Here is a 26,638-nt window from a genome sequence, read left to right on the forward strand (position 1 = left end):
GGTCCTTTTAAAACGATAAAGGGGTCTTGAAAAGACAGTTCTGTGGATGCAGACATGACCTCCAAAACAACAAAAAAAATAAATGGGGCAGAAAGATTGCATAGTAAGGAAGAGATGGATGAAGGGGGCCACCTAAGTTGACTACAGAACAAGTCAAGAGAACTCCTGAACAAGTGTTGGGATCCCAACATAGACCTGGAGGAACAGGACTGGTACCCAATCCTAGGCAGGTAAACCAGGCCATTCTCCCTGCAATTCAGGCAGCAAAGTGGGACAGCAGCCCATTATTTTTGTTGTTTGTTTAGGTGGAAAGGGTTCTATCATCCTGTTTGGGGGGGGGGGGGGGGGAAGAGAGAGAAGCCATACAGATGCAGATTGTTAAACTCCACAGCTAAAAGAGAAAACAATTCATATAGTGGAAAAACCAAAAAAGACAGACGCTTATTGTAGAACTAACATTTTATTCCAATGCCTTGAAAAAAATAAATCAGTACAAAAAAAGGCAGATTATCAAAGGCAATGTAAAACCAAACATGGCTTTAACAAAATATTCTCTCAGAAGGAAAAAGATTTACAGCAGTTTAAAGAACAGTTTACCACAAGTAAACTGCAAAAAAACGTTACTTACAAAATAACACAGCATGTTAACTTTGGTTCACATGTGACAATACTGCAAACAGAGTATCCCAAGACCATGCCCACCCCACTTTTGGTGGGGTGGGCAGTGTCCAGAGCCGCTGCTGCCAATATGAACAGCAACAGAACAATATATCTCTCCAGGCATCAAGATGATCCATCCCAGCCCTTTTTTGGTCCAAGGACAGTGGAATTCTGCCTGGGATGCTCCCCCCATAAAAAGCCCCCAGGATCTTTGGCAAAATCAAATCAATACCTTTACCACTCTATTTTGGGGTTTAGCACCTTGTGTAAGGGGGCTCTCCCTCCCTCCAAAATACTGCCAGCCGGTCACAAAATGGCATTACGGCATTACCTTAGGAAGGAAACCCCCGGTCCCCATATATATATATATATATATATATATGCATCTAGACCAGATTGCTGCGCTGCACCACGGCCAAGCCAAAATTAGCAGACCCGATCCAGATCAACACTATATATTTTTTCATTAAAAAAAAAAAGTCCATTGGTTCAGAGTGCTCTGGTACAAACACGAAGCCATGAGACACCATGAACGCTCCAGACACTTAGGTAACCCTTTATGAAGGTCTAGATGGATGCAGGGCTTCCTGTCAAAGTGAGTTTTAAGAAGTCATCCCAGGCTTCATTTGGCACATTGCCAGCAAGCTGTGCCTCGATTCCTTCTTCATCTCGAGGGCTTAACTGGAAACAGGGGCTGCCAGAGAGGGAACCTTTCTGGTTTACCCCAACCAGATACAACCCTGCTCTTTGGTTACAGCTACTTTTTCCCTGCTTAATCCTTATAATATCAAGAAGACTAGAAAATCACAACATAACTGTAGGATATAAACACATGTAAAAAAAACAGGTTTCAGTTTTAACGGTGCTTATAGATTCTTTTTTTTATTATTATACTATCGTGACATTGTTAACTACTGCTCCTCCCACAATCCAGAGACCACCCAAGAGAAGCAGGCTCATATTATCCTGTGATCAATACTGAGATTACTAAAAATCAGTTCTCTTCCCATCCGGCACAAGATGTCACAAAGATTGGCCAGCAGTCCCTCCTTGTGAAGGGGAGGGAAGAGAACAAGGGACCTGACTGGCCCCAAGGTGGAGCGCGGACAGATTCAGTCTCAGACGCAGCGCCCAAAAGGCTGAAAAATGCTTTGATTCGAACCTTATGCGCTTAGAACACTTTCATCATACGCATTCTCTTATAAAAGAAGGAGTTAGAGATCAGAGGACCCCCTTTAGCTTTGGTTCTCTTTAGCAAAGAGTACAGGACCACACTTGTCCACAAAGCATCCCACGGGGTTCTCCAGCAGCTGTGTGCGTGGGTGTAGCAACCCGATACGCTCTCCAAGTCTTGTGTGCCGATGAAAGGCGGGACAGGGCCGTGGTGGGAAGCTGCACCGGTGGTAACGCGGTGCCCCCCCCTGGACACACTGCCCAACAGGACGGGTAGGGAGGGGGCAAACCATTCCCAGGCAGGAACTCAGCATCTTAGCCAAGTCTTTCCAGAAGGAACATTCGTTCTGATCAACTGAAACTGGAGGCTTCTTCCCTTCAACAGGTCATGCAACGTGGGCGCATGTCAGGGGCTGGAGGGTTAGGATCAATCTGCAAAGCGACAGAGGAGAAGAAGAGGTTAGGCCAAAACTGGCTTTGGAAAATTTCCAGCATTGGTGGCATCCAGTACAGAGGCCTTCCTATCAGCTACAGTTCAAAGCCATCTTCAATGTCCTCTAAGTATAAAATCTTAAAACCCTGGGTACAGAGCTAGCTCGTGCCCTCCCCAAGTCGGCCTGTACAGACAGTAAGGAGCTGGAGCTGCCTGTGACAGGGTTGGAATGCAGCACGCTTAAAATCTTGCAAGCCATGCAAATTCAGGCTGACCATCCTTTTAAACTACAGATACCGATGAGACCCTCCCCTCTCGCCTGTAAGGACCGTCCAACAAAGCACAGTAAACCAGCAGAGGGGGGTGGAGGGATGCATTTACCTCAGAGTAGAGGGGAGGTGGCCGATTACGGAACTCCTGGATGTAAGCGTAGAACGGCCCCTCCAAGGTGCCTGTGTAGTCCTCGTGGAGCGGGGGAGACAGGTTGTGCTCTGCTGCTTCTTCAGACACCAGACTGGAGTACTCGGGGGGAGCTGCAGGCAGAACCCAAAAGATGCAAGCAAGGTCAGAGGCGATGCAAGGATAAATACTGTGCACCCCAGTAACCAGACCTGGTCCTAGAGTGTATTTTGTGCCCACCTCCTACCACCCTGCTGCAGCCCCTGAAATCAAGATGTCATGTTCCATCTCCTCACCCCACCCAAACAGTTCCTCTGCATGATTGGATAGATTTACCCAAGTCCATCTTTGCAAACTCATTTGCTTTAACCTGCTCGCACGAGTCCCAAATACATAAGGGCCATGGCGAGCGCGCACACGCACTCCCCTCAACCCATCAAATGCTCAAGGACATGTGACACGGGAAACACGTGAGCAAGCAGCATCATGGGACACTCACGCTCTGGCTGTTCAGGGATAGCCATCCGCAGCCACTCCAGGTTGACACTGTACTGGCTGCTCACGCTGGAGGTCCGGCTGCCGAACGGATGCAGGGGGATGGTGCCAATCACCAGCGGCAGTTCCAGAAGCAGCTTAGAGGTCCCAGGGATATCCACGCAGACCTAGAAGTCACAAGCAGGGGAGAAAGCCCCCTCCAAACTTGAATAAGTGTGCAAACCATGCAGGAATCCTAGCTAAAAGTAATATAAAAATGTAACCCTCCATGTCTGACGCTCTCAGCTAAACACTCTAAAAGTGTGGCCAAACTACTGTGGCTTCAGCCTTTAGCTGAGTGGCATTAAAAATTATCTTAAAAAAAAAAAATGTAATATTCAAGCTGTGGCCCTAACCTTATAATAATTAAAAAAAACAAAAAAAAACCGTGGGGTGGTGGAATATAGTGATGACCTGATCTAAAATACTGCACATCTTGACCCAACCAGTTGCTTTCCAGACCTTCGATATCTGTCATCTCCCTCCCTCCATGTAGTCTGAACACATCTGCAGTTGCCCATGCCAGCTCTCCCTCAGCTAGAGTGCAAGGATCCTACCTTCAGAGCATACTCCACACGGATGATCCGACACTGCGTGATAGAGGGGCCCAGGGGTGGGATCTTCAGTGCACGCCCATGCCACAATTCCCGCTTCCCGGCAGCCACAGAGTCACCGGCCAGGGTGGCCACCACGGACTTCTTCTGTTTCATGGTGCCACGGGCAATGAATGTCTGGGTCTGCAGGATGGCAGCCTTTGGCACCACCACGCGGGTAGTACAATTGTCCACCTCGGCAAAGATTGGGATGACTTCGCCTGGAGATGAGAAAGACACATTGCATAGCACAATGCTTAGCTAATGTTTAAAGTCAACATTTACCTTCAAATTTAAACGAATCAGAAAGCAAAAGGCAATGGAACAGATCAGAGGCCTAGGTGCTCCAGTTACCTACAAATTCTTCAGATGCTACATGCAGAGCAAGCTTAACTATTGCATTTTCTCTATTAAATTACCTGGTGTGTAGCCTTTTCGGTCAATTTTGACTGACAGGGACACCTGCCCTAGATTGCAGTACCATGCACGAGCAGTTTTCTCTTTCGTACCAGCCTGGGGAGCCTACAAAAAAAAAAAAAAAGAGGAAGAGAAGACACGTTCTCATTACATTTTCAGAGAACACCAAACACCATGGTGATTACAGATCCATATACACTGAGCACCCCCCACCCCAATAGACAAAGAGTATCACCCTCTCGCCCCATACCAGAATACCTAGGGTCCTTCATTTCAAACAGATTTTCACCCTAATTATAGGGTGATTAAAGAGCAGCTGCAGGGATCCAAGATGGGCCGGCAAGCAGCTAGTGGGTGCCGTGGCTTCTCTTTTCCTGACATTGGAATACCTCGATTACAATTTACCGAACGCCGCACACAGCCCGAGAGGACTGACCCCACAGTCCCTTCGGGAACCCCCATTTCAGGCCCTATGGACACCCACATACAGAGGGTGAGATCAGAGGTGGACTCTATGGGGGAGACAGGAGGGGAATTTTCCTGCTCCCCTCCAGACCTTTCAACATCATTGTCCCCAATCTTCAGGGCTCCACCAGCTAATCCGGCAGCCTCCAGAGACCAGAGAGAATCGACGGTGGAGGCCAAAGATGCAGAACTTCAGATGCAGCGTCTCAAGGCCTCCAGCAATTGCTGAAAACCAGAGCAGTCCAAAGCACCTGCAGCATATCAAGTCCTGCACCCACCAGCGAAAGTGCTCCCCCTCTACTGCTGCTGCTGCTCTGGCCTTTCAAAGTCCCTCCTCCCTCTCCTCCGAGGTAGCCAAGGTGCCTGCTGCTTGGTGCTGCCAGTGCAGCATTTAAAGCGAGCCATGCCCACGAGAAGCACTTCCCAGCAGGATCCCTGGCCCACCAAAATAAACTCCAATATTTACCCAGGAAAATAATGAGTCACATTTTCTCTTGTTTTTTTTGTTCTGATCATAAATTCCCAGGAAAAATAAAGATTGAAAATGAAGGTCTCTAAGTAAATCTAACCTAATTATCAGTTATTGATCACAACCCTGAACTGGATGTCAACAAACCTTCAGCCTTTAATTTTAATATGGTCCTCTTGACCACACTACCGCCTGCAGGCAGCACCAGTATTATGGCAAACCAAGCGATAATATTCATATAGACATGGGTTTCTATACAGACGTGGACATCCTCGGATGAGGCAGGTCGTCTAGAACTTTAAGTTTGCCCCCTACCCCCAGAGGTCTCCCAGCAGTTATAAACGTAACACTCTCCCCCCAACTGCAGACTCACCAACAAGGCTGGCGTGTTGATGTCTATGTGCTCAATCACCGTGAACTCTCTCTTTGCCTTCTTCACTGTGGACCAGGGCCGATGCAGCTTGGCTTTGATCCAATAGCGTACACTGCCATGCTTCCCCTCGAAGGAGGTGACCAGGGTCCTGTGGGAAGCAGGAAGAACAGATTAACATCTTTGGCCCCCAGTTTAAGATGTATTTTTATATTACAACTTTTCACACTTTTTCCAGCACAAAGCGGATTACAATGGAGGGTAAGGTGACTTGCTCAAGGTTACAAGGAACTGTGACAGCAGGACTCGAACCCTGGTCTCCTGGTTCATAGCCCCCTGCTCTAACCACTAGGCTACTCTGGTACCTGGTTTGTTGGTTTTATTTTGGGGGGGGGGGGGGGGGGGAGTTGTAATTTATTAGTTCCGGAGATGAAGTCTTGCTAAACTGAACATGAAACTAGTGAAACTTCAAAATTTACCAAAAAACAAAAAAAAGTTTTCCTTTCACTCTAATGTTTATAAATTAAGGAGTTAAACAAGGCTGTAGAATAAAAGATTGCAGTTGAAAGTGAACCTACTTTGGGAACTGTTCTTGCACGTTTTTGGTGCACCAAATATAAAAAAAACCAAACGGTAGTGGGGATGGGAGGCGCTATAGTGCGTTTGCCATCCCCACAGGTTAGGCGGTGTACACAGTGCCAAACTATGCTAAGCGACCATGGAGCTTTAACAATCTTCCAGGGTACCAAGAGGATAATCAAAACTTACTCTGGAAGCTGGAAACTGAAAGGGAACTCGTGTCTTCCTGCCTGTAGGACAGTGGGCGCTCCGTTATCTGAGGAAACACAAAGAGAAAGCCACATCTCATTATTCGAACGAGTCTGTGCAGTACTTCCTGGCTTCGGCTCTTACATTTGTTTCCGCTCCAAAGCGAGGAGGAGCGAACGGCAGAGACCTTTAACGATGCGGTTAGCGAACGTGGTCGAAGAAACCCCCCTAGAGACAGTTGCTTTCAGTTTGCAAGATGAACACATATAAAAGCCATTCCGACGCAGTCTTTCCTCCGCGATAACCAAACTTTAAAAGAACTCGAGGCTGCTCTTCGAGAGGAAGTCAACGAGCAGCAAGAAAGGCAAGGATCTCCGGGCCATAAAATGCAAAGACACATCAGCCGCAGACTGACGGGTCAGGGCCAGCCTGCATGTCAGGAATCAATCTGCCAAGCTTCGCCCTTGCCCACAAGGAGAACGGGGGAGGTGCAGATATCTGGAAAGCAGAAAGCCCATAACATCATGCACTACAACACCCTAGAGCTCTTCACAACTAAAAGGCCAGCGAAGCCAAGATCTTTCCACTCTTCCCTCCATACCCCAGTTTCTTGCAAAAGTTTGTAAGTTCTGTGCAAAGCCCGATAAAGCATAGATGCCAAGACCCAGCAGGGATCAGGCTATCCCGGCAACGGTGCAGACGCGGCCGGTAGGTCCCGGCAGCATTCAGGCCGGTGAAATACCTGTTTGCAGCAGGGTCTCTCGGTGGTTGAGGTACTGCACCACATCGCTGTAATTCTGGGTGTAGGCGGTGCTGGAGCCGGCGCTGCGCGACTCGGTCCAGTGCACCCGGGCCGAGCCCTCGGCGTGCAGCTTCAGGGACTCCACCCGCACCTCGGCCAGCAGTTCCAGGACTACCCTGCCGGTGACCACGTCCCCGCCGCTGAAGACAGGCGGCGAGTTCTCCTCTGCATCTGGGCTGTCCAGCACCACCGCGAACTTCTTCACCTTGTCAAAGATCATCTCGGCGACGGATCGAGGATGAGATGCAAGAGCCAAAAAAACAACCCAAAACTTCCCACGATTCCGCAACACGGGAGATTCTAAGGCGTCCAGCTCGCGCGATCGGCCTTTTATAGCGAGTGGCAGAGACCACGCCCCCTCTGGTCTCGCATTCCGAGAAGCCACGCCCCCTCCTGGAATTCCCTCGCTTAGACTCTTAAAGAGGCGGAGCAGGGGGCGTGCCCTGGAGTTCTGTCAGCTCCTGGTCCAACTTCCTACCTCCTCTCTGCTGTACAGCTGCTGCACTAGTTGGGTGTCACCCGCAATTCAGATTACTCCTTGGCCTCCCCTCCCCCGCCCAAAAATCCCTTGAAACAAACAAGATCTTCTCTGCTCCACTGTGGGGATGGGAGAAATTGCTTTCCCCTTGATTTGTACCTAGCAAATACTGCAGGATTAAGGTACAAATTGCATAAACTACAGTTTAGGGTCTCAGATTTTTTTTTGGGGGGGAAAGGGGGCCAAATACAACAGATTCGCTACATTCGAGTATTATATTTTTATTTGGTAATGCTATAGGGCCACTTAAACTTGACATAGGTTAGGGCCTCAGCGCGTCTTAATCCGGCCCTAATCTTGCCCTTAAGACGTGGGGAGAAGATGGCAGTGCTGATTGAAAATATCTTTTTTTCCAGGAACCCAAAGGCAGAGCCAGTGCCCGGCCAGTACCATAAATCCTGTCTCAGAGATTCTGGCTCTGCACACCCTCCACTCAGCCATCGTAGACCAGAAAAACAGCTCTTTTCCTAGAAATGCTAACTACAAACAGCCCTAAGCATTTTTTCCTTTTGATTTCGTTTACTCTATTTTTTTTTAGATACACACTCCACCTACTGTATCTATACCCAACGGAATGAATTTATCTAATCGGAGATCTTTTTCTCCCCATCAGTTAAAAGCTTCTGAGATTAAAAGGCTCAAAATGCACCATTACCTCCTAAACCCAACTGCACCGTTTCATTAACAAATTATAAACAAGATCCATGGTAAATGTTGAGGACATTTGTTATATCTAAGTTATTTATTTTAAATAATAACATTAAAGGAATGGTAAATGTTCTCTGTCTTTGGCACTCAAATCTACGGTCCTGGCATTTGATTTTCATAGCAGAATGACCCCAGAATATCGAGAAGGGGGGAGGCAGACTTGATTCTTTGTACTAAAATGTGTCCTAGAGCCTGAAAAATGTTATTTACACACACACACACACACACACACACACACACACACACGATTTTACAGTTCAGTCCATCCACCCAAAAAAGTGGCTGCACACATGTCTTAGGTGTCCTAATGTAAATTACTGCACGAAGCCCTTGTTTAAAGTATATACCTACATCCACCCTCTAAAAAAAGAGAGCAGTAAAGAAATATGAAATGAACCATTAGTTTTGTTAAAACCTTACTGCTGTACAATGTCACTTCCTTGTTCTCTTATTAGCTGCCCTCAGCGATATCTTTAATAAAGAGGGTGTATATAAGCGTGCAAAACTCTTTGCTATTTCCTGCCCGACTCCTCTTCTATGACTTTTCCCGGTGTTGTTATGATTAAAAGTTATCGCCAGCTCCCTCCAGCCTCGGGAAGACTGCCTGTGCCCTGTACAGACGCGCCATCCAGCGGCCACGGGTGTCAATTACAGCAGCATGCGAAAGGGACTTGAGCCACATGGCCTTGTTTTGAGGTAAAGGAAATAAAAACAAATCTCTGCAATACTCTAAAAAGGTCATTTGAACATCAGAGGAGGAGGTTAAAGCAACCCTGCAATAAGGCCCAAACTGGCTTGGTCCATTCTTGCAGAACTGTTTTCTTTCCTGGGTGCCTGTCTCCTAAGCAAAGGCACGACTCCCAGCTTGCCCTTCCACAGAGTGTAGTTTAAAGAAGGCAGGATTTTCTCTCTGCTGTCTTAGGGTAAATAATAACGAATCCAGTAGTAAAGGTTTGAACAAGGTTCTGGAGGACAGGTCCATTAACAACTATTAGTCAGGAAGACTTGGGGAAATGCACCTTGCACTGCTGGGAGAGAACAGGGACGGGATCTCCCCCCTTAGGGTCTGCTGGGTACTTCCAAGAGACAGCTGGACTTGGTGGACCACCTGTCTGAACCAGTATGGAATATAACCTAGGAAACCCCTTTCTAGCTGAGACTGGTGATGCTGCCTCTTACGATAAGAGCATCACCGTACATGCACTTGCTGAAGACTGCGAAATGAGTGGCACGAGCCGATTGCAAGGTAAGACTCTTAGGAGCCTTGGTACACCTTCTTAACATGTAAAGCATCTACAAATGTTACATCCAAGACATACCCAGGGGGGCCTTTAAAAAGCTAAAAATGCTTTTCCCACTTCTAGTTAGGTCTATTCTGGTGTATTTATGCCGTTTCCAGGCCACCAGTCTTCTAAGAATACAAAACCAGTCTAAGGGACAATCATGGAAAAAATGCTCCAAGGGTGTCTACCTGGATCCTGCCCATGCGGACAAACCTATCAGAGTGAGCTCAACTGGGACACTGCTCTGCATTTTCCAAGAACTATGAAATATTTACATCTCCTGAGGGCTCCTCCCAGGCTTCAGCTATGTCAGAGAGTAAACATGCAGTCTCCAGTTGGGTAGGCACCTCTGAATGAAATTCAATGCCTTTTCAAAATCACTGAAGTCGCGTGCGTGGTCTTCCGTAACCCCAAAAGTACAGGCGGTTCACAAATACATCTGGCTTCCATGGAACACAGGGATGGGAGATAGCAGTGGGGCCAGCATCACCACCACAGGGGCCCGGGATCAGGGCTAGGTTCAAGAATGTGCTGCTCATAGGCTGAGGGTAAGGGTTGGGAGGTTTTGCCCCCAAAAAATCAAAAAGAGCAGACTTGGCTTTTGGATGCCTTCAGAACTGGGTTCCCTAGGCCCATGCCTATGCCTAAATCCATCCCTGCCTGGGATGAAGCAGCCACGGGGCCCTGGTATACTGACGTATGCATCTCCACCCCTGGCTCACAAGAACTTATATTGCTGGGGAGGGTCTACCGTGGTCAGAGTAATGAGCCCACGGACAGCCGTGAGCATATCATCTACAGGTAGCTAAGAGGAGACCTTCACACTGGATCACCTTAAAGGTGGTTTTTCTTATTTTTGGAGAAGTATCACTTATACTCTTAAAAAGGTTTTTCTGGAAAAGCTTGGTTTTCATTTAGAAGAATCACCTGTAGTAATTAATTGGTTACTTCTTACCTAACCTAGGAATTTAGACCGAAAACAGATTAGAAGTGATGTTTCAGGGGGAATCTTACAAACGTTGACCGAGTACGTACTACTGGCAACATTTTCATCTATAAATGATGTTAAATCAGATTATGGAAAACTATTTCAATAATACCCCATTAATTTTCTGGATAAGAATTAAAAATTTCCCAGACCTAGCAATACCTACTCAAGTTAGGCGAAAAGCCTTTTTGGCTTATCGCCAAGAAGTAATATCGATAGGTTTCTCATTTACACTGAGATTCCCGTGTAAAATGTTTAATTAAAAAGCAGATGACCTGTTTATTTTCTTTCTACCCAACAATTAAAAAAGGGTCTTAGAACAGAGGAAAATGGCAACTTCATCCCCAGTATCTGATTAAGAAAAAAAAAAGTAATGCAGATGCTAGGTTGATGTTTTTATTTTATACAAATTTGTTTGTGAAATCTCCCCGTAGTATTTTCCACTATACCGCAAAGCGCTCTCATTTGTTTGATACGTTAATGGTATGGCACCTAAATAACTTTATGTTTAAATGATATGATAATATTATTTTAATTTCATGAGGTTTCCAAACCATGTATTTCTTTCTTAAAGTATTTTGTAAGTCCTGAATTGTTAAAACTTATAAAGAATTTAAAAAAAAAAAAAGGTGATTTCTCTCACCCTGGGTGCTAATAATTGTCTGGCAGCTGCAGACAGTGTTACCATTCTGGATAAGACAGAGCTGCTACCTCTCTTGTCACGTAAGAAATTGGCTTCCCTCCCCTCGCCCTACCTTTAATGCATTTCAGTGGAAAATTATAATTACTGCAGAGCTAAGTTGATCAGGGCAGCAACGTGAGGAGGGGGGAGCCTAGTGCTTAATGGGCTTGGACCAGGGTTCAAATCCCATTTCTCCTTGTGATTCTCAGGTGAGGCAGTTTAGCTCCTTGTATGTTAATTTGTCGTAGGCACCTTATATAAATGCTGAACCCCCATTAGGACCTCATCTTGGTGCATGTGGTAGGTACATGGACCAATATGAAAATAAGCTGGCCCTGATGTCTCGGACTTCCTGAAGCCAGGCCCGCCACAGAGGTTGATGCGTCTAATCCCAGGGAGGGAAGATGGCCATGGCGGCTGCTTGCTAGCCAAAGGTGTGGTGCTGATGGACTGCGTTGAAGGAGGACTTCCTGCTGGACCAGCCAGGGATCCTGTTTGTTGCCTGAGCAAGCTGGGAGAAGCAGGCAAACAGGGGTAGGTAGCAGGTATAAGTACAGCACAATCAACTGAACAGTGAACTCAGGAGGAGTTAAAAATTAAAAGGGGTCCCCATAAACAAAAAGATGTGAAAGTAGATATTCTGGTAACATGAAAGGAGACCTGTGAATAAGACCACGGGAACCAAGGAACAGGAAAGGCCATATGACGACATATGTGCCAAGCATGTGTAAGAGCTAATTTCCTATTATCAAGGCAGGAAATGGGAGAACAAGCAGGGCATTTTAAATCAGCAGAGAGATTAGGTCCTGAGCAGCTTTCTATGTGCAAATCAGAACTACAGGTCCCTACATGAACTGGAGCAGAACTAGACCCTGGCCCATTAACCTGGAGTTACCTGGTAGAGGTTTCATAAGCTCTAAATTCATATAAACAAAACAATGCTGGCCTTTGCTGTAAAAGATTTAAAAACTGATCCATAATCAGATATTTTTATGATGTGACTGAAAGGAAAAGAGAATCTTTAACAATTCTATTTTTTTTTTTTAATGCATCCCCTCCTTCATATCATTTTCAAAATAGACTACTGCAAGGAGAGAGGCAGGCAAAGTTGTGGGCACAACAGTCTCCATTAACAATGGACATTCACAAACACCTGTAGAGAGAAAACCAAAATTTTTACATGCAAAAAAAAAAAAAAAGTCCATTACACGCAGCCAAGCCACATAGTAACACCGCATGTGCTTTGACCCAAGTACAAGAGATAAACACCTCAAAGTGCAAATGAATCCTTTAAAACAAACAAAAAGAAAGAAAAGACCATAACCCGAAAATCATCTCCAAGAAAACTGCACCTTCACTTGACACACCCAGGGCAAACCCACAGAGCGGGTACCCCTCGCAGTAACCTGCAACCCAGAGCATTTAAAAATCCCAAGACACTTACAGCCACTACCCCTGCAGCCTGAATCACTGAAAGAGATATTCCCCTGCTCCTCCAGTACCAGCACATCGCGTCCCTAGCGCCTCTTTTTTGACAGGAGCAGCGGCTGTCAGCGGGTTTGACAGCCGACGATCAATTTTGCCTTTGTCGGTTCTCGAGCCCGCCGACAGCCACGGGTTCGGAAACCCGTGCCTACCTTTGGGTAGGTGCTAATTTCTGAAAGCAAAATGTTCGGCTTGGCTGCACATTTTACTTAGTGAATCACGCGGGAATATCTAATAGGGCCATTAACATGCATTTGCATGTTGCGGGCGCTATTAATTTGGGGGGGGGGGGTGTTGGACGCGCGTTTTCGACGCGCTATTACCCCTTACTGAATAAGGGGTAAAGCTAGCGCGTCGAAAATGCACGCCCAATCGTGGGTTAACAGTGCGCTCCGCCGGAGCACACTGTACTGTATCGCCTGAAAGGGAAGCATAATTCTCAAAAATGAATGACATTAATCCAATAAAAATGTCTCACCTACGATTTGTTCGTTGACCTGATATTTCAGCATTGCTAAAGGCAGTAATTTCTTTTGTTGACTGCAGGGACACCTAGTGGAGACTACAGAACATAGCGACACCAGGCATTTATGAAAAACTACTAGCTAGCGCTATCAGGTTTTGCTGTGCCCGGCTCCATTCACAAGATGAAGCTGCAGATGTGGCGCTTGCAAAGGACAAGCGTGTTTGTTACACTCCATGCACTGCCCTTAGGAGGGACCTGGGTTTGATGCTCAGTTCTAGTCTTCTGCCCCTCATTTCAGTCACAGCTGGGTCTCTGGGGATGGGGATACATGAAATGACGACACCTAGTGGCTGGATTTAGGATCCATGATTTCAGGGTTCTAGAAGGAGCCCTGGTGCATGGCTCCTGACCCAGGAGGGTCACTGTGATGGCTGAACTAAAGTTAGATGGGACAGGATATAAAAACAGGGGATAGTCCCTGGGTAGTTACAAATGAAAGCTCATGGTGTCAAATCCCAGCCTTGGTTCCAAATTAGCTGGAAGCCCGAAAATAGAACATAAGAATCTCACACAGTGGCCAAACCCTAAAAATAGATGATATTTTTGCTGCTCAGTCCCTATGTCACCTGGTTAATAACTACTTATGCACTTTTCTTCCATGAACTTGTCCAAATCCCTTTTTAAAACCCAGCTATGTTAGCAGGAATCTGCTGGATAAAAAAAACAAAACAAACCACACCCAACAACAATAAAAAAAGTAAAAACAAACAAAGTGTGTAGTGGCAGAAAATATATCAATACACTGCACAGCTTCATTGGGGTGGGGGATGGGGAGAATGCCTCTGTGGCTACTGCACGGAGCGGCAGTAGCCACAGAGGCATTCACGGAGATGGATGCCAGTAGCCAGTGGTTGGTGTTCCACCTTCACGGAGCGGAAGGATGGAGGGCTGCCATCTCCCAATTAAAAAAAGAAAAACAACAAAAAAAACAAAAAAAAAACAGGGATGGGTTCATGGGCTATAGGTATTACCAATTATTAGGCTTTTCAATATTTGATGATAGTTAATGTGACTTTCAAGGCATACTTCACTTTCAATGCATATCCAGCATAGCTCTCTGCTTCAACGGCAGAGAGCTATGCTGCCGCTTACCCAACTAATCAAACTTAATATTTCACTTGGAAGCAGCTCCATCACTGCTCTCTACGTTAATGGTGGGGGTGAAAGGGAAATAGAACCTAAGGTTACTAAGAGCCAAGAGAAACAGATAAGTATGAGAAAAAAGAAGTGTGAAGCTTGCTGGGCAGACTGGATGGACCGATTGGTCTTCTTCTGCCGTCATTTCTATGTTTCTAGATAACTTCAATATGCAATAGAGGAACCCCACCGTGTATACACATGAACTTGACCTCCCATACGATAACATTGTTTAACATTCCTCCCTGGCACCTATTGGATTTTTTCCAACCGTTCTAAATGTTAAATGCAAATTGTACGCCACCTGGCATCTATTTCACTGAGGCGTGGCATCCCAAAGCTGACTTGCTGAAAAATGCAGAATGGTAACATGTCAAAAGCCTTCCATTTACGTATCACTCCAGGACGTGTGGTGAAAGATTACAAGGAGCTCTTTTAACCTTTAACAAGTCGGACATTTCTTGAACTCCCCCTGACCTTGAGGGAGTTTCCAGAATAGATTCCAGTACTTTCGACCAGGGCATGCTAGAAATCAGCCATGCAGGAATGTTGCCAAGAGGTCTCTGATGCAGGGCTACATTTTAACCACCAGAGGGCACCATTTACCTTTTTTGTTTGACAGATACAAACAGATTAGGAACAAACATCCCTCCCCTCGTAACATCCTGAGAATGTCAAAATATCAGTGAGCATTTTTAAAGCTACCCTGCCCTTGGTCAGAACCTGCACTCCATTTCTTCCCTTGTTTCCCAGACAGAAAAACTGTCTAACATTTAATGATGTAATTCTCATAACAAGAAAACACAGTCAAAGATAGTCATTTGCAAATGTCTGAAACACAGATGACCGGCGCCACTGCTCACAAGTGTCAGACTTGCGCTAATTCAGCCCATTTTTTGTGCCTGCTGCCATGAGGTCCAGTAGATGTACACCAATCTTTCTGCATCAGCGGAGGAAGCTAGGCATCATGAAATGTTCCCATTTCTCCTTCATTTTTTAGTATAATAGCTATGGGATTTTTTGGAGAAAAACAATTTTAATTTTAGTCTATTGCTATACCGTAGTCAGAATGGAAGATTCTTCCCCTCTTTCTTTTATCCCCTAGCCCTGTCCTCATCCTCCACTCTCTGTGCACACTCCGCCTCCTCCTCCGTCTCTTATTCAGTCATTTTCCCTCCTTCCCTCTCCCCCAATCTCCCACTCCATGGCTAGTCCCAGAAACCAGGACAGCCCAGGACCGTGTGGGCCCATCCCACCTGTCCCTTCCTGGTACACTTCACTTCTCATTCTCCCCCAGGGGTTATTCTTGTCACATCTGCAGCACACAAGAGATTTTCTCAGGACCAAGAAGAAAGTTCAATACTTCCAGAATAGGCACATTCAATCTAGGGACACCGGAGGCTATGGGGAAGCCAGGTTAGTAACGCAGTTAATGACAGCAGAGGATGCCATCATGGTTCATCCAGATTCCCCAGAAAAGAAATGTTCCAAAGTTACCACAGGTTACCCTTGGTTCTTTGTGACCTCTCTCTAGCCACTCGGGATCCCCTGTGTTTATCTCATGCCTTTTGGAACCTCCATGACCACTCCTGCTTTCACTGCCTCTTCCGGGCTTCCACCATCCTTCTGGGTGAGTGGGAGAAGTGGCGTAGGGCAGGGCTTCCCAAACTTTTAGCCACTGTGACCCCATTTTAGCACTTGAAAATTCAGACGACCCCAGAGGATGTCCCCCTCCAACAAGCAATCCTCATCACACTCCAGAGGGCCTCCTCTCTCACCTCACCAGCCAATCCTTTCCTTCTCACTCCCTCCAGCAAATCCTCTCAACCTCAAGACTTGCTTATAATTTCTGGCCTCCCCTCGCTCTACCCCCCATTTCCTCCTCTCTCCCCTCCCAGTCTCCCCTCCAGCCCTTCTTTCCCCATTCCCACCTCCTCTTACATCTCCCAGTTGAGCTATCATTTCTCCCCCTCTTACCCTACACAGCCAATCCTTCTTCACTTTATCCAACTCTCAAATCTCTCCTGCATCTCATCCTTCCTTTCAAACAGATCCTTCTCCAAACATCCTCCTGGCAAAGGTCAGCGGTCCTTTTGGCCTTGGGCCAAATGTGGATGACAGATGGTGGGAAGAGAGGTTAGGGGATGAAACAGCTCCCCTGTCAGAAAAGGATAAAGAGGTTAGGGCTGTTCAGCTTGGAGAAGGGGGGATATGATGGACATCTACAAAATCATTAGAGGATTAGAAAGGGTAGATGTAAATCAGTTATTTACTCTCTCAAATAATACCAGGATTAGAGGGCACTCCATGAAGTTAGCAAGTAGCACATTTAAAACAAGTCTGAGAAAATTCTTTCACTCTACCCACAATTAAGCTCTGGAATTCCAGAGGATTGCCAAAGGAGGTGGTTAAGGCAGTTAGCTTATCTGGATTTGAAAAAGGTTTGAACACATTTCTGGAGGAAAGTCCATAAACTGCTATTAGTCAAGCTGACTTAGGAACAGCCACTGCTTATTACCAGCATGGGACCTATTTAACATTTGTGTACTTGTATCCTGGATTGGCCGCTGTTGGAAACAGGATGCTGGGCTTGATTGACCCTTGGTCTGACCCAGTTTGGCAACTTATGTTCTTAGGTTGCTGCCAGGGCAACATTATTCTTTTGGGTAGGTTCACTGTTAGGCAAGGAGAGAGGAGTAATGGCAATCTTCAACGACCTGTGCCCACTCCGCCCTCCCCGCCCCTCATGACTGGTCCCTAACCTGTCAGAGATCTGAAGCAGCAGCAATACTAATAAAACACAACATGGGGCCAGTGGGCTAGTGCAAGCTCATGGGCCCTGCAGGGGCCTTGATCCCTCCTCATGCTTGGCCTCCTGTTACCACAAAAACTCATGCCAGAGCAGTGTCAGCGCAGGGCCTGTGAGGGCGTGCTGGCTCACAGGCCACACACAGACCTCCATTACTAATGCTGCTGCTGGCAACTGAAGAGGGCGGCCACTTGCGATCTCAGTTGAAAGTTTTGTGACCCCCTTTTGGGATCCCAAACCACAGCTTGGGAAGTCCTGGTGTACATAATGTGGGTGGTTTTTTGTTTTTTTTGGGGGGGGGGGGAGGGGGAGATCTAGTGGTGTGAATGCGATTGTGTATGTGAAGAGAGGAGCAGGCGGTGAAGATGAGATGTGTGCGTGGATGTACTTTGTCCCTCTCCCCCCCCCCCCTTTCACTCTGCATTTTGTAGCTGCCTCCTCCCCCCGTGTGCGTGTGGGCATGCTTATGGGGGTGGAGGGTACAGTGGTGTAGGTGTGGTGATGAGTTCCCCTCACCATCTCCCCCCCCCCCACGCTCATGTGTGTACATGCACGAGGGTCCACATTCCCCCTCTTCTCACCTGTGCACGTGGGAGTGGGGAGGACCGGGAATTGGGACGGAAGATGGTGGCGGCAGCATGGAGGAAGGTGAGTAGATGTATGATCTGGGATGGGATGTGCACGTATTCTCCCTCACACTCTCTATTTTGTTGTAGGTGGTATAGATGAGGTGTGTGTGGGGGGAGGGAGGGGTGTATATGGCTGGGAGCCTCTTTTTCCACCTCTCTCTCTCTCTCTCTCTCCAGTGTGTGTGTGTGGGGAGGAGGGGGGAGAGTTGGTGGTGTGGAAAAGGTGTGTGTGCATTTTGTCCCCTTCAGTCTCTACTTTTTAGCTGTCACCCATGTGTGAGGATGGGGGGAGAGGAGGTAGTGGTATAAAGGGTGTGTGTGTGTGTGTGTGTGTGTGTGTGTGAGAAGTTTGTGTTTTTTGGGTGGGAGCTCTCTTTCCCCCTCTCCTAACCCGTGTATATGGGGGAGACAGGAAGGGAGAGATTACGTGTGTGCAGTTGATGGTGGAGCTGGATGCGACACACTCCCTTTCTCCCTCCCTTCCCTGTGTGTGTGGGGGGGTGAGTGGGATGTGTGTGGGTATATCTCTCTTTATCTAGATTGATAGACAGATAGGTGTGTGTGTTTAGGGGGGCAGTTGGCAGAAGAGTGTGGTGGTGGTGGTGTGTGAGATGTGTGCACCTCCAAGTCCTCCCCCCACCTTCTCCCTCAGCACTCCTATCTTCTCTCTCCCCTCCTCTTTCATCCTCTTAGAAAATCCTCCCTTCCCACTTTGGAACTCTTTACTGGACCTTGCCCTTCCCCTTCCTCCCTCCCAACCCAATGTCTCTCTCACTCCCACCAACTTGGGCCATTGCCTTTGGGTGATGGGAGCTGAGAAACTCTTTCCTAGGCCAGGCCTGTGACCGATCGTGCCTCCACTCCTACGTCCACTTCCCCCTCGCACCTTGACCACTTTCTCTTGTTGGTGAGGTCCTGGGAACCACATTAGCTGCTCAATTATTTTCTTCCTTCTCTAGCCCCAAGGTGATGATCCGCAGTTCCAGCCTCTCTCCTTGAAGCCTTCAGTGGATACCAGGGCACAGATGCATGACAATGATCACCTGGAGCCCCGAATAATTTTAATTTTAAATAAAAGACATTCAGGACGCAAGCTGAGGAGGAGTGCCAGTGAGATCAGGGTGGTGGAAGTTACCCTCCCCCACTTGTCTTCTGAGCAGTTCCAGCAGCAACATCATCATCTGCCCGACTCTCCAGCCCCTTGAAAACGAGTACAGCTGCGGCAGAGACTGGGGACGCTAGCTGAGGAGGAGGTAACATAAGATAACATAAGGCTTGCCATACTGGGTCAGACCAAGGGTCCATCAAGCCCAGAATCCTGTTTCCAATAGTGGCCAATCCAAGTCACAAGTACCTGCAGGATCCCAAGGGGTAGGTAGAATCCAAGCTGCTTATCCCAGAGATAAGAAGTGGATTTCTGCAACTCCACCTTAATAATGGTTTATGGACTTTTCCTCCAGGAACCTGTCCAAACCTTTTTTTAAACGCTGCCTTACTAATAGCTTTCACCACATCCTCTGGCAACAACTTCCCGAGCTTAATTATGCGTGGAGTAAAAAAATATTTTCTCTTATTAGTTTTAAATGTATTATCTAGTAACTTCATTGTGTCCCCCCTGGTCTTTGTACTTTTTAAAAGAATAAACAACTGATTAACGTTTACTCGTTCCATTCCACACATTTTATAAATCTCTATCATATCTCCCCCTCAGCCGTCTCTTCTCCCAGCTGAAGAGTCCTAATCTCTTTAGCCTCTCTTTATAAGGGAATTGCTCCATCTCCTTTATCATTTTAGTTGCTCTTCTATGTACCTTTTCTAATTCTGCTATATCTTTTATTGAGATGTGATGACCAGAACTGCACACAATACTCAGGATGAGGTCGCACCATGGAACGATACAGAGGCATTATGATATTCTCTGTTTTATTCTCTATTCCTTTCCTAATAAGCCCCAGCATTCTATCTGCTGCTGCACACTGAGCAGAACATTTGAATGGATTTTCAATGATGACACAGAGATCCTTTTCCTGAGTGGTGACTCCTAATGTGGAACCTTGCATTGTGTAGCTATAATTTGGGTGAGATCAGGGCGATGCAGACTGCCCTCCCCATCCCTTGTCTGCTAAGGTGTTCAAGTGGCAATGTCATCTGCCTGAGACGCCAGCCCCTTAAAAACCAGTGTGACTGTGGCGCGCTATCGGTAGTGTGCTGCCGAAGCTGCATGCTTCTTCTGACTGATTTCTCTCTCTCGGCTGGAGAGGAGCCTAAATGGTTAGAAAGAGAAAGGGCAAAACTAGTACAACATCTTCAGTAGTAATCAGAGGCTCGATGGACCATTATGTAACCTGGTTGTGATCGGATACCAGTATGGGCAGAGGAAATGAATCCAGCACCTCATTATGTCCAAGTATGCATTTACCCCCGCCTCAACCTGTTTTAGACCCAGTTCAACTGGTGTCCACTAAGGTGCCTGGAGGAATGAGTTCTCCCAGCAAACAAAGTGACTTTGAGATTCAAACGGAGAGTGATCCATCTGCTGCATCTCCTGAACTGGATGGTTACAATTAGAGTCCTCAAATATATCAGTTGAAGAGGATGAATTAAGTGGGCCATTGGAGGCAAATGACAATAGTGGGGAGGGCACCTTTACCATCCTTACTTGCCCTCTCTTCCAAAACAGGAGATACAACTGGGCCATCTAATATAAACTTGATGGACATTTGGTGTGCAGTATCTAATCTTGACAGATCTACGGTATTTCTGCTACAGTCCAAGAACTGAGCGAGATTACTGCTGATACTAGGGCAAAAATTTGTGAGCAAGATCAACGCTTGAATGTGTTAGATAATTCCTTAAATCAATGTTAATTCTCAGATAGTTTCCCTCCAGGGTGTGGAGGGTGCCCATATTAAAAAGACAGTCTGATATTAACATTCACAGACTGAAAAGATAGAAAATATTTCGAGAAGTAAGAACCTGAGATTTTTACATTTTCCAATGACTAGATTGTCTGCAATCGAGCTGTTTAAGAAATATTTATCGGAAATTGTATCTATTCCTTCAGATAATGGTCCGGCTTTATAAAAAATATATTAACCTTCCTAAGAGTAAAAGGGTCATTTCCTCTCAGGAAGCGGGCATGGATCCACTTACGGCTCGATACTGTAAGACCGCGGCAGAAAGAGTGCGGCATTGCCAGGCGCACCCTTCCTCCCCGCACGCACAGTTCTCTTGACCTAGCGCCTGATACTCTCTTCTAATTGCATGCAAATGCATGCCGCGGCTGTGAAGCGTTAGGGAAGGGTTATGCCCGCGCAACCCATTTTACTGTATAGGCGCTTAATACAGCACCTATACAGTAACCTGGGTGCGCTGGTACCTGTCATTTCAAATGACATTTGAAATGACAGGCACCAGGAAGTGTAAAAAAAAAACAAAAAACAAAAAACCAAAAATATGTAAAAACCTGAGTGTTATAAAAAAAAAAAATTTTTAAATACTTGTCACTTTCATGCGGTCATCCAGGCAGCGGCGTGGGTCCAGGCGGCCGGCGGCGGGAGCCGGGTGTTCGATCGAGGCCGCGGGCGGGTAGGCGCGTGTTCGATCGGGCAGGCGGCAGCGGGATCCGGGGGGCGCGTGTTTAAACGAGGCCAGGTCGCACAGGCGCGCATTAATTCACTGCCAGTGGGGGTTGCCGGAGGCCGCTTTCGCCGCCGGCTCCCTCCGCCTGAATTAATGCGCGCCTGTGCGACCCGGCCTCATTTGAACACGCGCCCACCCGCCCCCCGGATCCCGCCGCCGCTGCTGCCGCCCGATCGAACAGGTGCCCACCCACCCGCGGCCTCGTTTGAACACGCGCCCACCCGCCCAAACAGGCGCCCACCCACCCGCGGCCTCGTTTGAACACGCGCCCACCCGCCGCCACTGCCGCCGCCCACCCAATCGAACACGCGCCTACCCGCCCGCGGCCTCGTTTGAACACGCGCCCACCCGCCCCCCGGATCCCGCCGCCGCTGCCCGCCCGATCGAACACGCGCCTACCCGCCCGCGGCCTCGATCGAACACCCGGCTCCCGCCGCCGCCCGCCGGCCGCCTGGACCCACGCGGCCCTCCGGCTCCCGCTGCTGCCTGGATGACCGCACGAAAGTGACAGGTATTTAAAAAAAAATTTTTTTCTGACAGGTTTTTATGTGTCCCACAGCATTACATTTTCTCGCTCATCTCTGTATCGCTTTTTTTTTTTTTTTTTTTATTGTGTTTTATTGTGTTTGAGTATCTTAAGTGGTGTCGATGGATTTGTTACTAGACTCACAGTCCTAACACCTACTAGGGGGAGGCAGTAAACTAACACGTTAAGGCCGCGGCAAAACAGCAGGTTACTAAGGAGATAATATCAGCACCCGTTACAGTATCGGAGGGGAATAGCTAATTCCTTCATTATACAGCTAATTCGTTCATTTACACATCATATACATGCCGCTTGCGGAAAGGGTTATGCGTCTGTTTTAGCGCGAAACTGGAGACTGTATCGCTGGATCGCCTTGCGCGTCCGAATTGTGCGCTCCGAGCATGTTACAGACGGGAAATCTTCAACCGAACGATACTGTATCGAGCCGTTAGTGTGGAGAGTCCCTCTTTCAGCATTTTATGAGTCTTCTACAGTCGACGTTGCCTTAAGAGCTACTCCATTACCTTTGCATTACAGTGGGACAAGGATAAGAAAATTATTACTTACCTGCTAATTTTCGTTCCTGTAGTACCATGGATCAGTCCAGACAGTGGGTTATGTCCCCAATCCAGCAGATGGAGTCAGCACAAGCTTTGAGGGGGCGTATCCATATATACTACTACCCCCTCTGCAGGAGTTCAGTATCTTCTGACTCCAGCAGATGCGAGTAGGGGAATCAGGCTTCCCCTCTTTTTCCTTCTTTCTCATTTTCTTGCTTGATTATCTGGCTTGTTGCTGTCTTTTTCTTGTGGATCAAGTTTCTTGTGGATCAAGGATAAGCGGTATGCATGAGCAGGATAAACTCCGGAGAGAACCCCGGCCTGCTCGGGTGCGCTTCGAGGAGCGGCGTGGTTCCTGCTCCCTGGCTCTGGGTGCTTGGTTCCTGCACCAAAATCGGGGGAGCACCCCCGCTTGTAGAATCCTCCCGGGATCCGTTCTCCCTCGTGGCCTGCGCCTCAGGGCGCTCAGAGTGTAAAATGGCCTCCGTTCCCGCCAAAAATGACGGAGTAGCCGGCCCGCGCCGCCCGGGCAAAAAAGAGAAATCAGTCAGGGACTGTGAGGTACCTTCCCCCCCGGGAAGGCATCGCGCGCAGATGCCCTCCCGGGAAATCCGGGACCCCGGGTCGCCGCAGGCCGCACAGCGTGACAGCCGCGGCATCGGGATCGCTGTGGGAGACAAGAAAACGGCTCCAAAAATGAGAAAAAGCCTCGGGGGGGGCCACGCGCACAAAAGCGCCGCTGCGGGGGGGGCCCGGTTGGCCCGCACTGCCCGCTGACCGAAAATAGAGGAGGGTTCCGCGGGGGGGCCTTCCCGGCCACACAACCCGCCCCAGACGTCTTTTCCTAAGTGCCGCAGCAGCCCATGAGGAGCTGCAAAATGGCCGCGGGTGAGGGAGTAAAAGCGAAGAGGCCGGCTCCACCGGCTTTCGCGGGCACCGGGGGCTGAGCTGTGAAGGGAAAAACTGTAAAGGAAAACCAACTTACCCCTGGCTGCAACGAGAAATAAACAGCAAGGCCGCAGAGAAGAGACAAGGAAGAATTGATACAAACTTGATCCACAAGAAAAAGACAGCAACAAGCCAGATAATCAAGCAAGAAAATGAGAAAGAAGGAAAAAGAGGGGAAGCCTGATTCCCCTACTCGCATCTGCTGGAGTCAGAAGATACTGAACTCCTGCAGAGGGGGTAGTAGTATATATGGATACGCCCCCTCAAAGCTTGTGCTGACTCCATCTGCTGGATTGGGGACATAACCCACTGTCTGGACTGATCCAGGTACGTACAGGGAACTGGTCTTTCAGAAATTTTGTGATAAGAGAAGACTGTTCTGTGGTCGGCAGATTTATGTTTATCCGGATGTTTCACGAATTACACAAAATTGTAGAAAACAAATTTTTGCAGCTGAAACAGTTATTGCTATGGGTACTATATTTTTTCTTAACAGAAAGCATGGCGGTCACCTACATACAGCGGCAGTTGCTATGCTCAACAGACTGCACGGGGGTAATCTGCACACAGTGGCAGTTACTACCATAAGCTCACTGCTGGGCAGACTAGATGGACCATTGGGTCTTTTTCTGCCATCATTACTGGGTTACTATCTTAAATATCCTTGCAAGTGTTTGGTAACATAAGAACAATTTTAGTTTTACTGACCCACTACATCTGGATAACTTTATTAAAAGATAAATCTGGTGGTTAGATGTGAAGGGTAAATATAAATATTTAATCCTCCTGTACTGTAGTAACATTTTAGCACTGTGCATCCCCCTAGATGAGGGCTAGGATGTATTTTGTTTTTGTTGTGTTATGGGGCTTACTTTAGTTTACATTATACCTGTTTTATTTCATTTATTGTAAATGAATAAACTAAAATAAAATTTAAATTGAAAAAATATGAGCAGTATTCAAGATTCAAGGGCCATGTATCAGGGCTCCTTCTGGGACGCTACAATCATGAGACCTGAATCCAGCCATTATGTGTTATCCGTGAGCAATGTTCAGGGCACAGGGATTAAACTAGGAATCTTGTGATTTAGTTAAATGTGAAGCCTGCATGGGGCTGTGATGAAGATCCACTCTCCAGCTGTCTGTGATGCATTCATTCTGTAAACTAGTGGCATATTATATTGTTCTTTTCCTTGCCTGGCTAGGGTAAATTAAAAAGGAGATGGCCCCTAACCACTTTCTTATTAACTCACAAATTGGCCAACATGAAGCAGTTCCTTAAAATTTTTCTTTTGTCAAATATAGAGGAATGCAAATGCCAAAATGTTCCATTTAAAATGGTTAACACTACTTTTTTCTTTGATGTTCCAAGGCAGCCTCTTTGGCTGGAAGCTAGTGCTGTATTATTTGCTAGAAAAGAATGACACCAAATGGACATTACTAGACAGGTGAATATATTAGAATTTATTATAATGAACTTTCTATTAAATACTAAATTATATTTGGCATGATGAATGGTATATCTTTAAATCAGAGCATGGGATGATGAAACCTGCCTGGAGCCAATAAAAGGCAAGATAAAGAGAAAGAGAGAGAAAGGCAGAAAGATAGATAAACATATTCCCCCCGGCTATTCTGCAGCTTGGCTGCAGACCAGAGGAAAAAACAAATGGAAAAGGAATTGTGTCTTTTGCTGCAGGGAGTTTGCCACCTCGATGCTCCCATATTAAGCCAGATGAAACAACCATAGTTCCTTTGTTGTTGGGTTTTGTTTTGTTTCTTTTCCAGTTAGTTTCACAGACACAGAACAGCTGCTAACACACTATAAGTATTAGGCTAAATTAGTTGCAAGGATTTTTGGAAGAATTGTTGCAATTTTATTTGGAATGGAGAGGGAATATTTCTGTTCTTGCGAGTTTCTCCGTGAGGCAAGTTGCTTGCCGGATCTGCTGGCTGAAGCGCTGGAAACAAGTCTCCCCGTGCATCAGCCACTGTTTCATCACCCATCTGGAATGCAGAGAAGTCCATCTACAGGATTCAAAAATCACGTGAGATTAGCCTGAGAACCGATGCTAATCTTCAAAATAGAATTTAGAAGGGAATTTTGAAACCACAATAATCTGTAATTTTTTTTTAATTTTTTTTTTTTACAAGTGAACCAAACAGATTTAGGGCATGGTTAGTGGTTTTCTGTAATGACATAAAAAAAGACCTAAAATGTCCTTAATTTTCTAATGATAATATTTTTTTTTTACTCTAATGCCTTGTGCTCATGTTTCCTATAGAATATAAGAATCCAAAATGTGTTCTGTAAATGTGCATGCACTGATGTTGTTTCCATTACTTGCATTAGTAATACATTATGTTTATTTTATGTTCTGCTCCAGCCTCTCCTCCCTCTCCCTGTGAGAATGTTTAGTGGTGTGGGTGTGTTACACCTGCCCATTCTAAATCACACAGCTGAGAGGCGAAGTTATTTATGTGACCCACCCCATAGGGAGGGAGTTTACAATGCTTTGCATGTATCAGTGCAACACCTGCATGGGGCTCCGAGGAGGATCAGAGCAGCCGAAACCCTGATTTTCTTAGTTTTGCACGGATGGGAATGATTCAGCAAAAAGAAGCTTTTAAAAAATAAAAAAAAAAAAGTCTGCTTAGAAGCAAAATCAAGAGCAAAGCAAAAAAAAAGGGGGTCTGAATTATTTTATTTCACTAATGTCCAGTAAATGATGCAGAATATATATTTGCTGGTACTACTACTATGGCACATCATATGCAGGGAAAAAAAAAAAAAAGAGAGAAACACTTATCAGTTCCTCACAGCAGAACGAGCAGCTTAGTGATAAATGCACAGGATATGGTCCAACCAAAATTCACCAAGGCATGGTAGAACCATAACATAGGCAATCAAGGGCAGTCAATCAGCTTGGAGGGAGAGAAGGTAGGTCCGTACTAGTCCTCACAATCATCCAATCCAGGCACCTTCTGGGCTGTCTGACAGCAGGCAACATGAGGCCCGAGAGCACATAGAGCTCTTATCAGGGGGCTTGCAGATCTCACAGCTCCGATCCTACGTGAGGACAAGACATGAGTG

General features: G+C 46.8%; 1 protein-coding gene across 2 annotated transcripts in view; it reads right to left on the reverse strand.

Moving 5' to 3' along the window:
* Window positions 1-449: 449 nt before the first annotated feature.
* ARRDC2 (arrestin domain containing 2) overlaps window positions 450-26,638 on the reverse strand; it is a 36,563-nt gene continuing 10,374 nt past the window's right edge. The window contains exons 1-8 of one of the 2 annotated variants that reach the window (XM_029614114.1): window positions 7,024-7,646; window positions 6,282-6,348; window positions 5,517-5,664; window positions 4,212-4,314; window positions 3,757-4,013; window positions 3,165-3,327; window positions 2,648-2,799; window positions 450-2,265 (exon numbers count right to left, since the gene is read on the reverse strand). In XM_029614114.1, the coding sequence (XP_029469974.1) occupies window positions 2,212-2,265; window positions 2,648-2,799; window positions 3,165-3,327; window positions 3,757-4,013; window positions 4,212-4,314; window positions 5,517-5,664; window positions 6,282-6,348; window positions 7,024-7,303 (1,224 nt within the window). In that variant the 5' untranslated portion in view covers window positions 7,304-7,646 and the 3' untranslated portion in view covers window positions 450-2,211. Of the gene's footprint in view, window positions 2,266-2,647; window positions 2,800-3,164; window positions 3,328-3,756; window positions 4,014-4,211; window positions 4,315-5,516; window positions 5,665-6,281; window positions 6,349-7,023; window positions 7,647-26,638 lie in introns of those variants that run through there. The other variant, XM_029614116.1, reaches the window with a different exon arrangement.

Source organism: Rhinatrema bivittatum, chromosome 8, assembly GCF_901001135.1.
Source record: "Rhinatrema bivittatum chromosome 8, aRhiBiv1.1, whole genome shotgun sequence".
Taxonomy (NCBI): Eukaryota; Metazoa; Chordata; class Amphibia; order Gymnophiona; family Rhinatrematidae; genus Rhinatrema; species Rhinatrema bivittatum.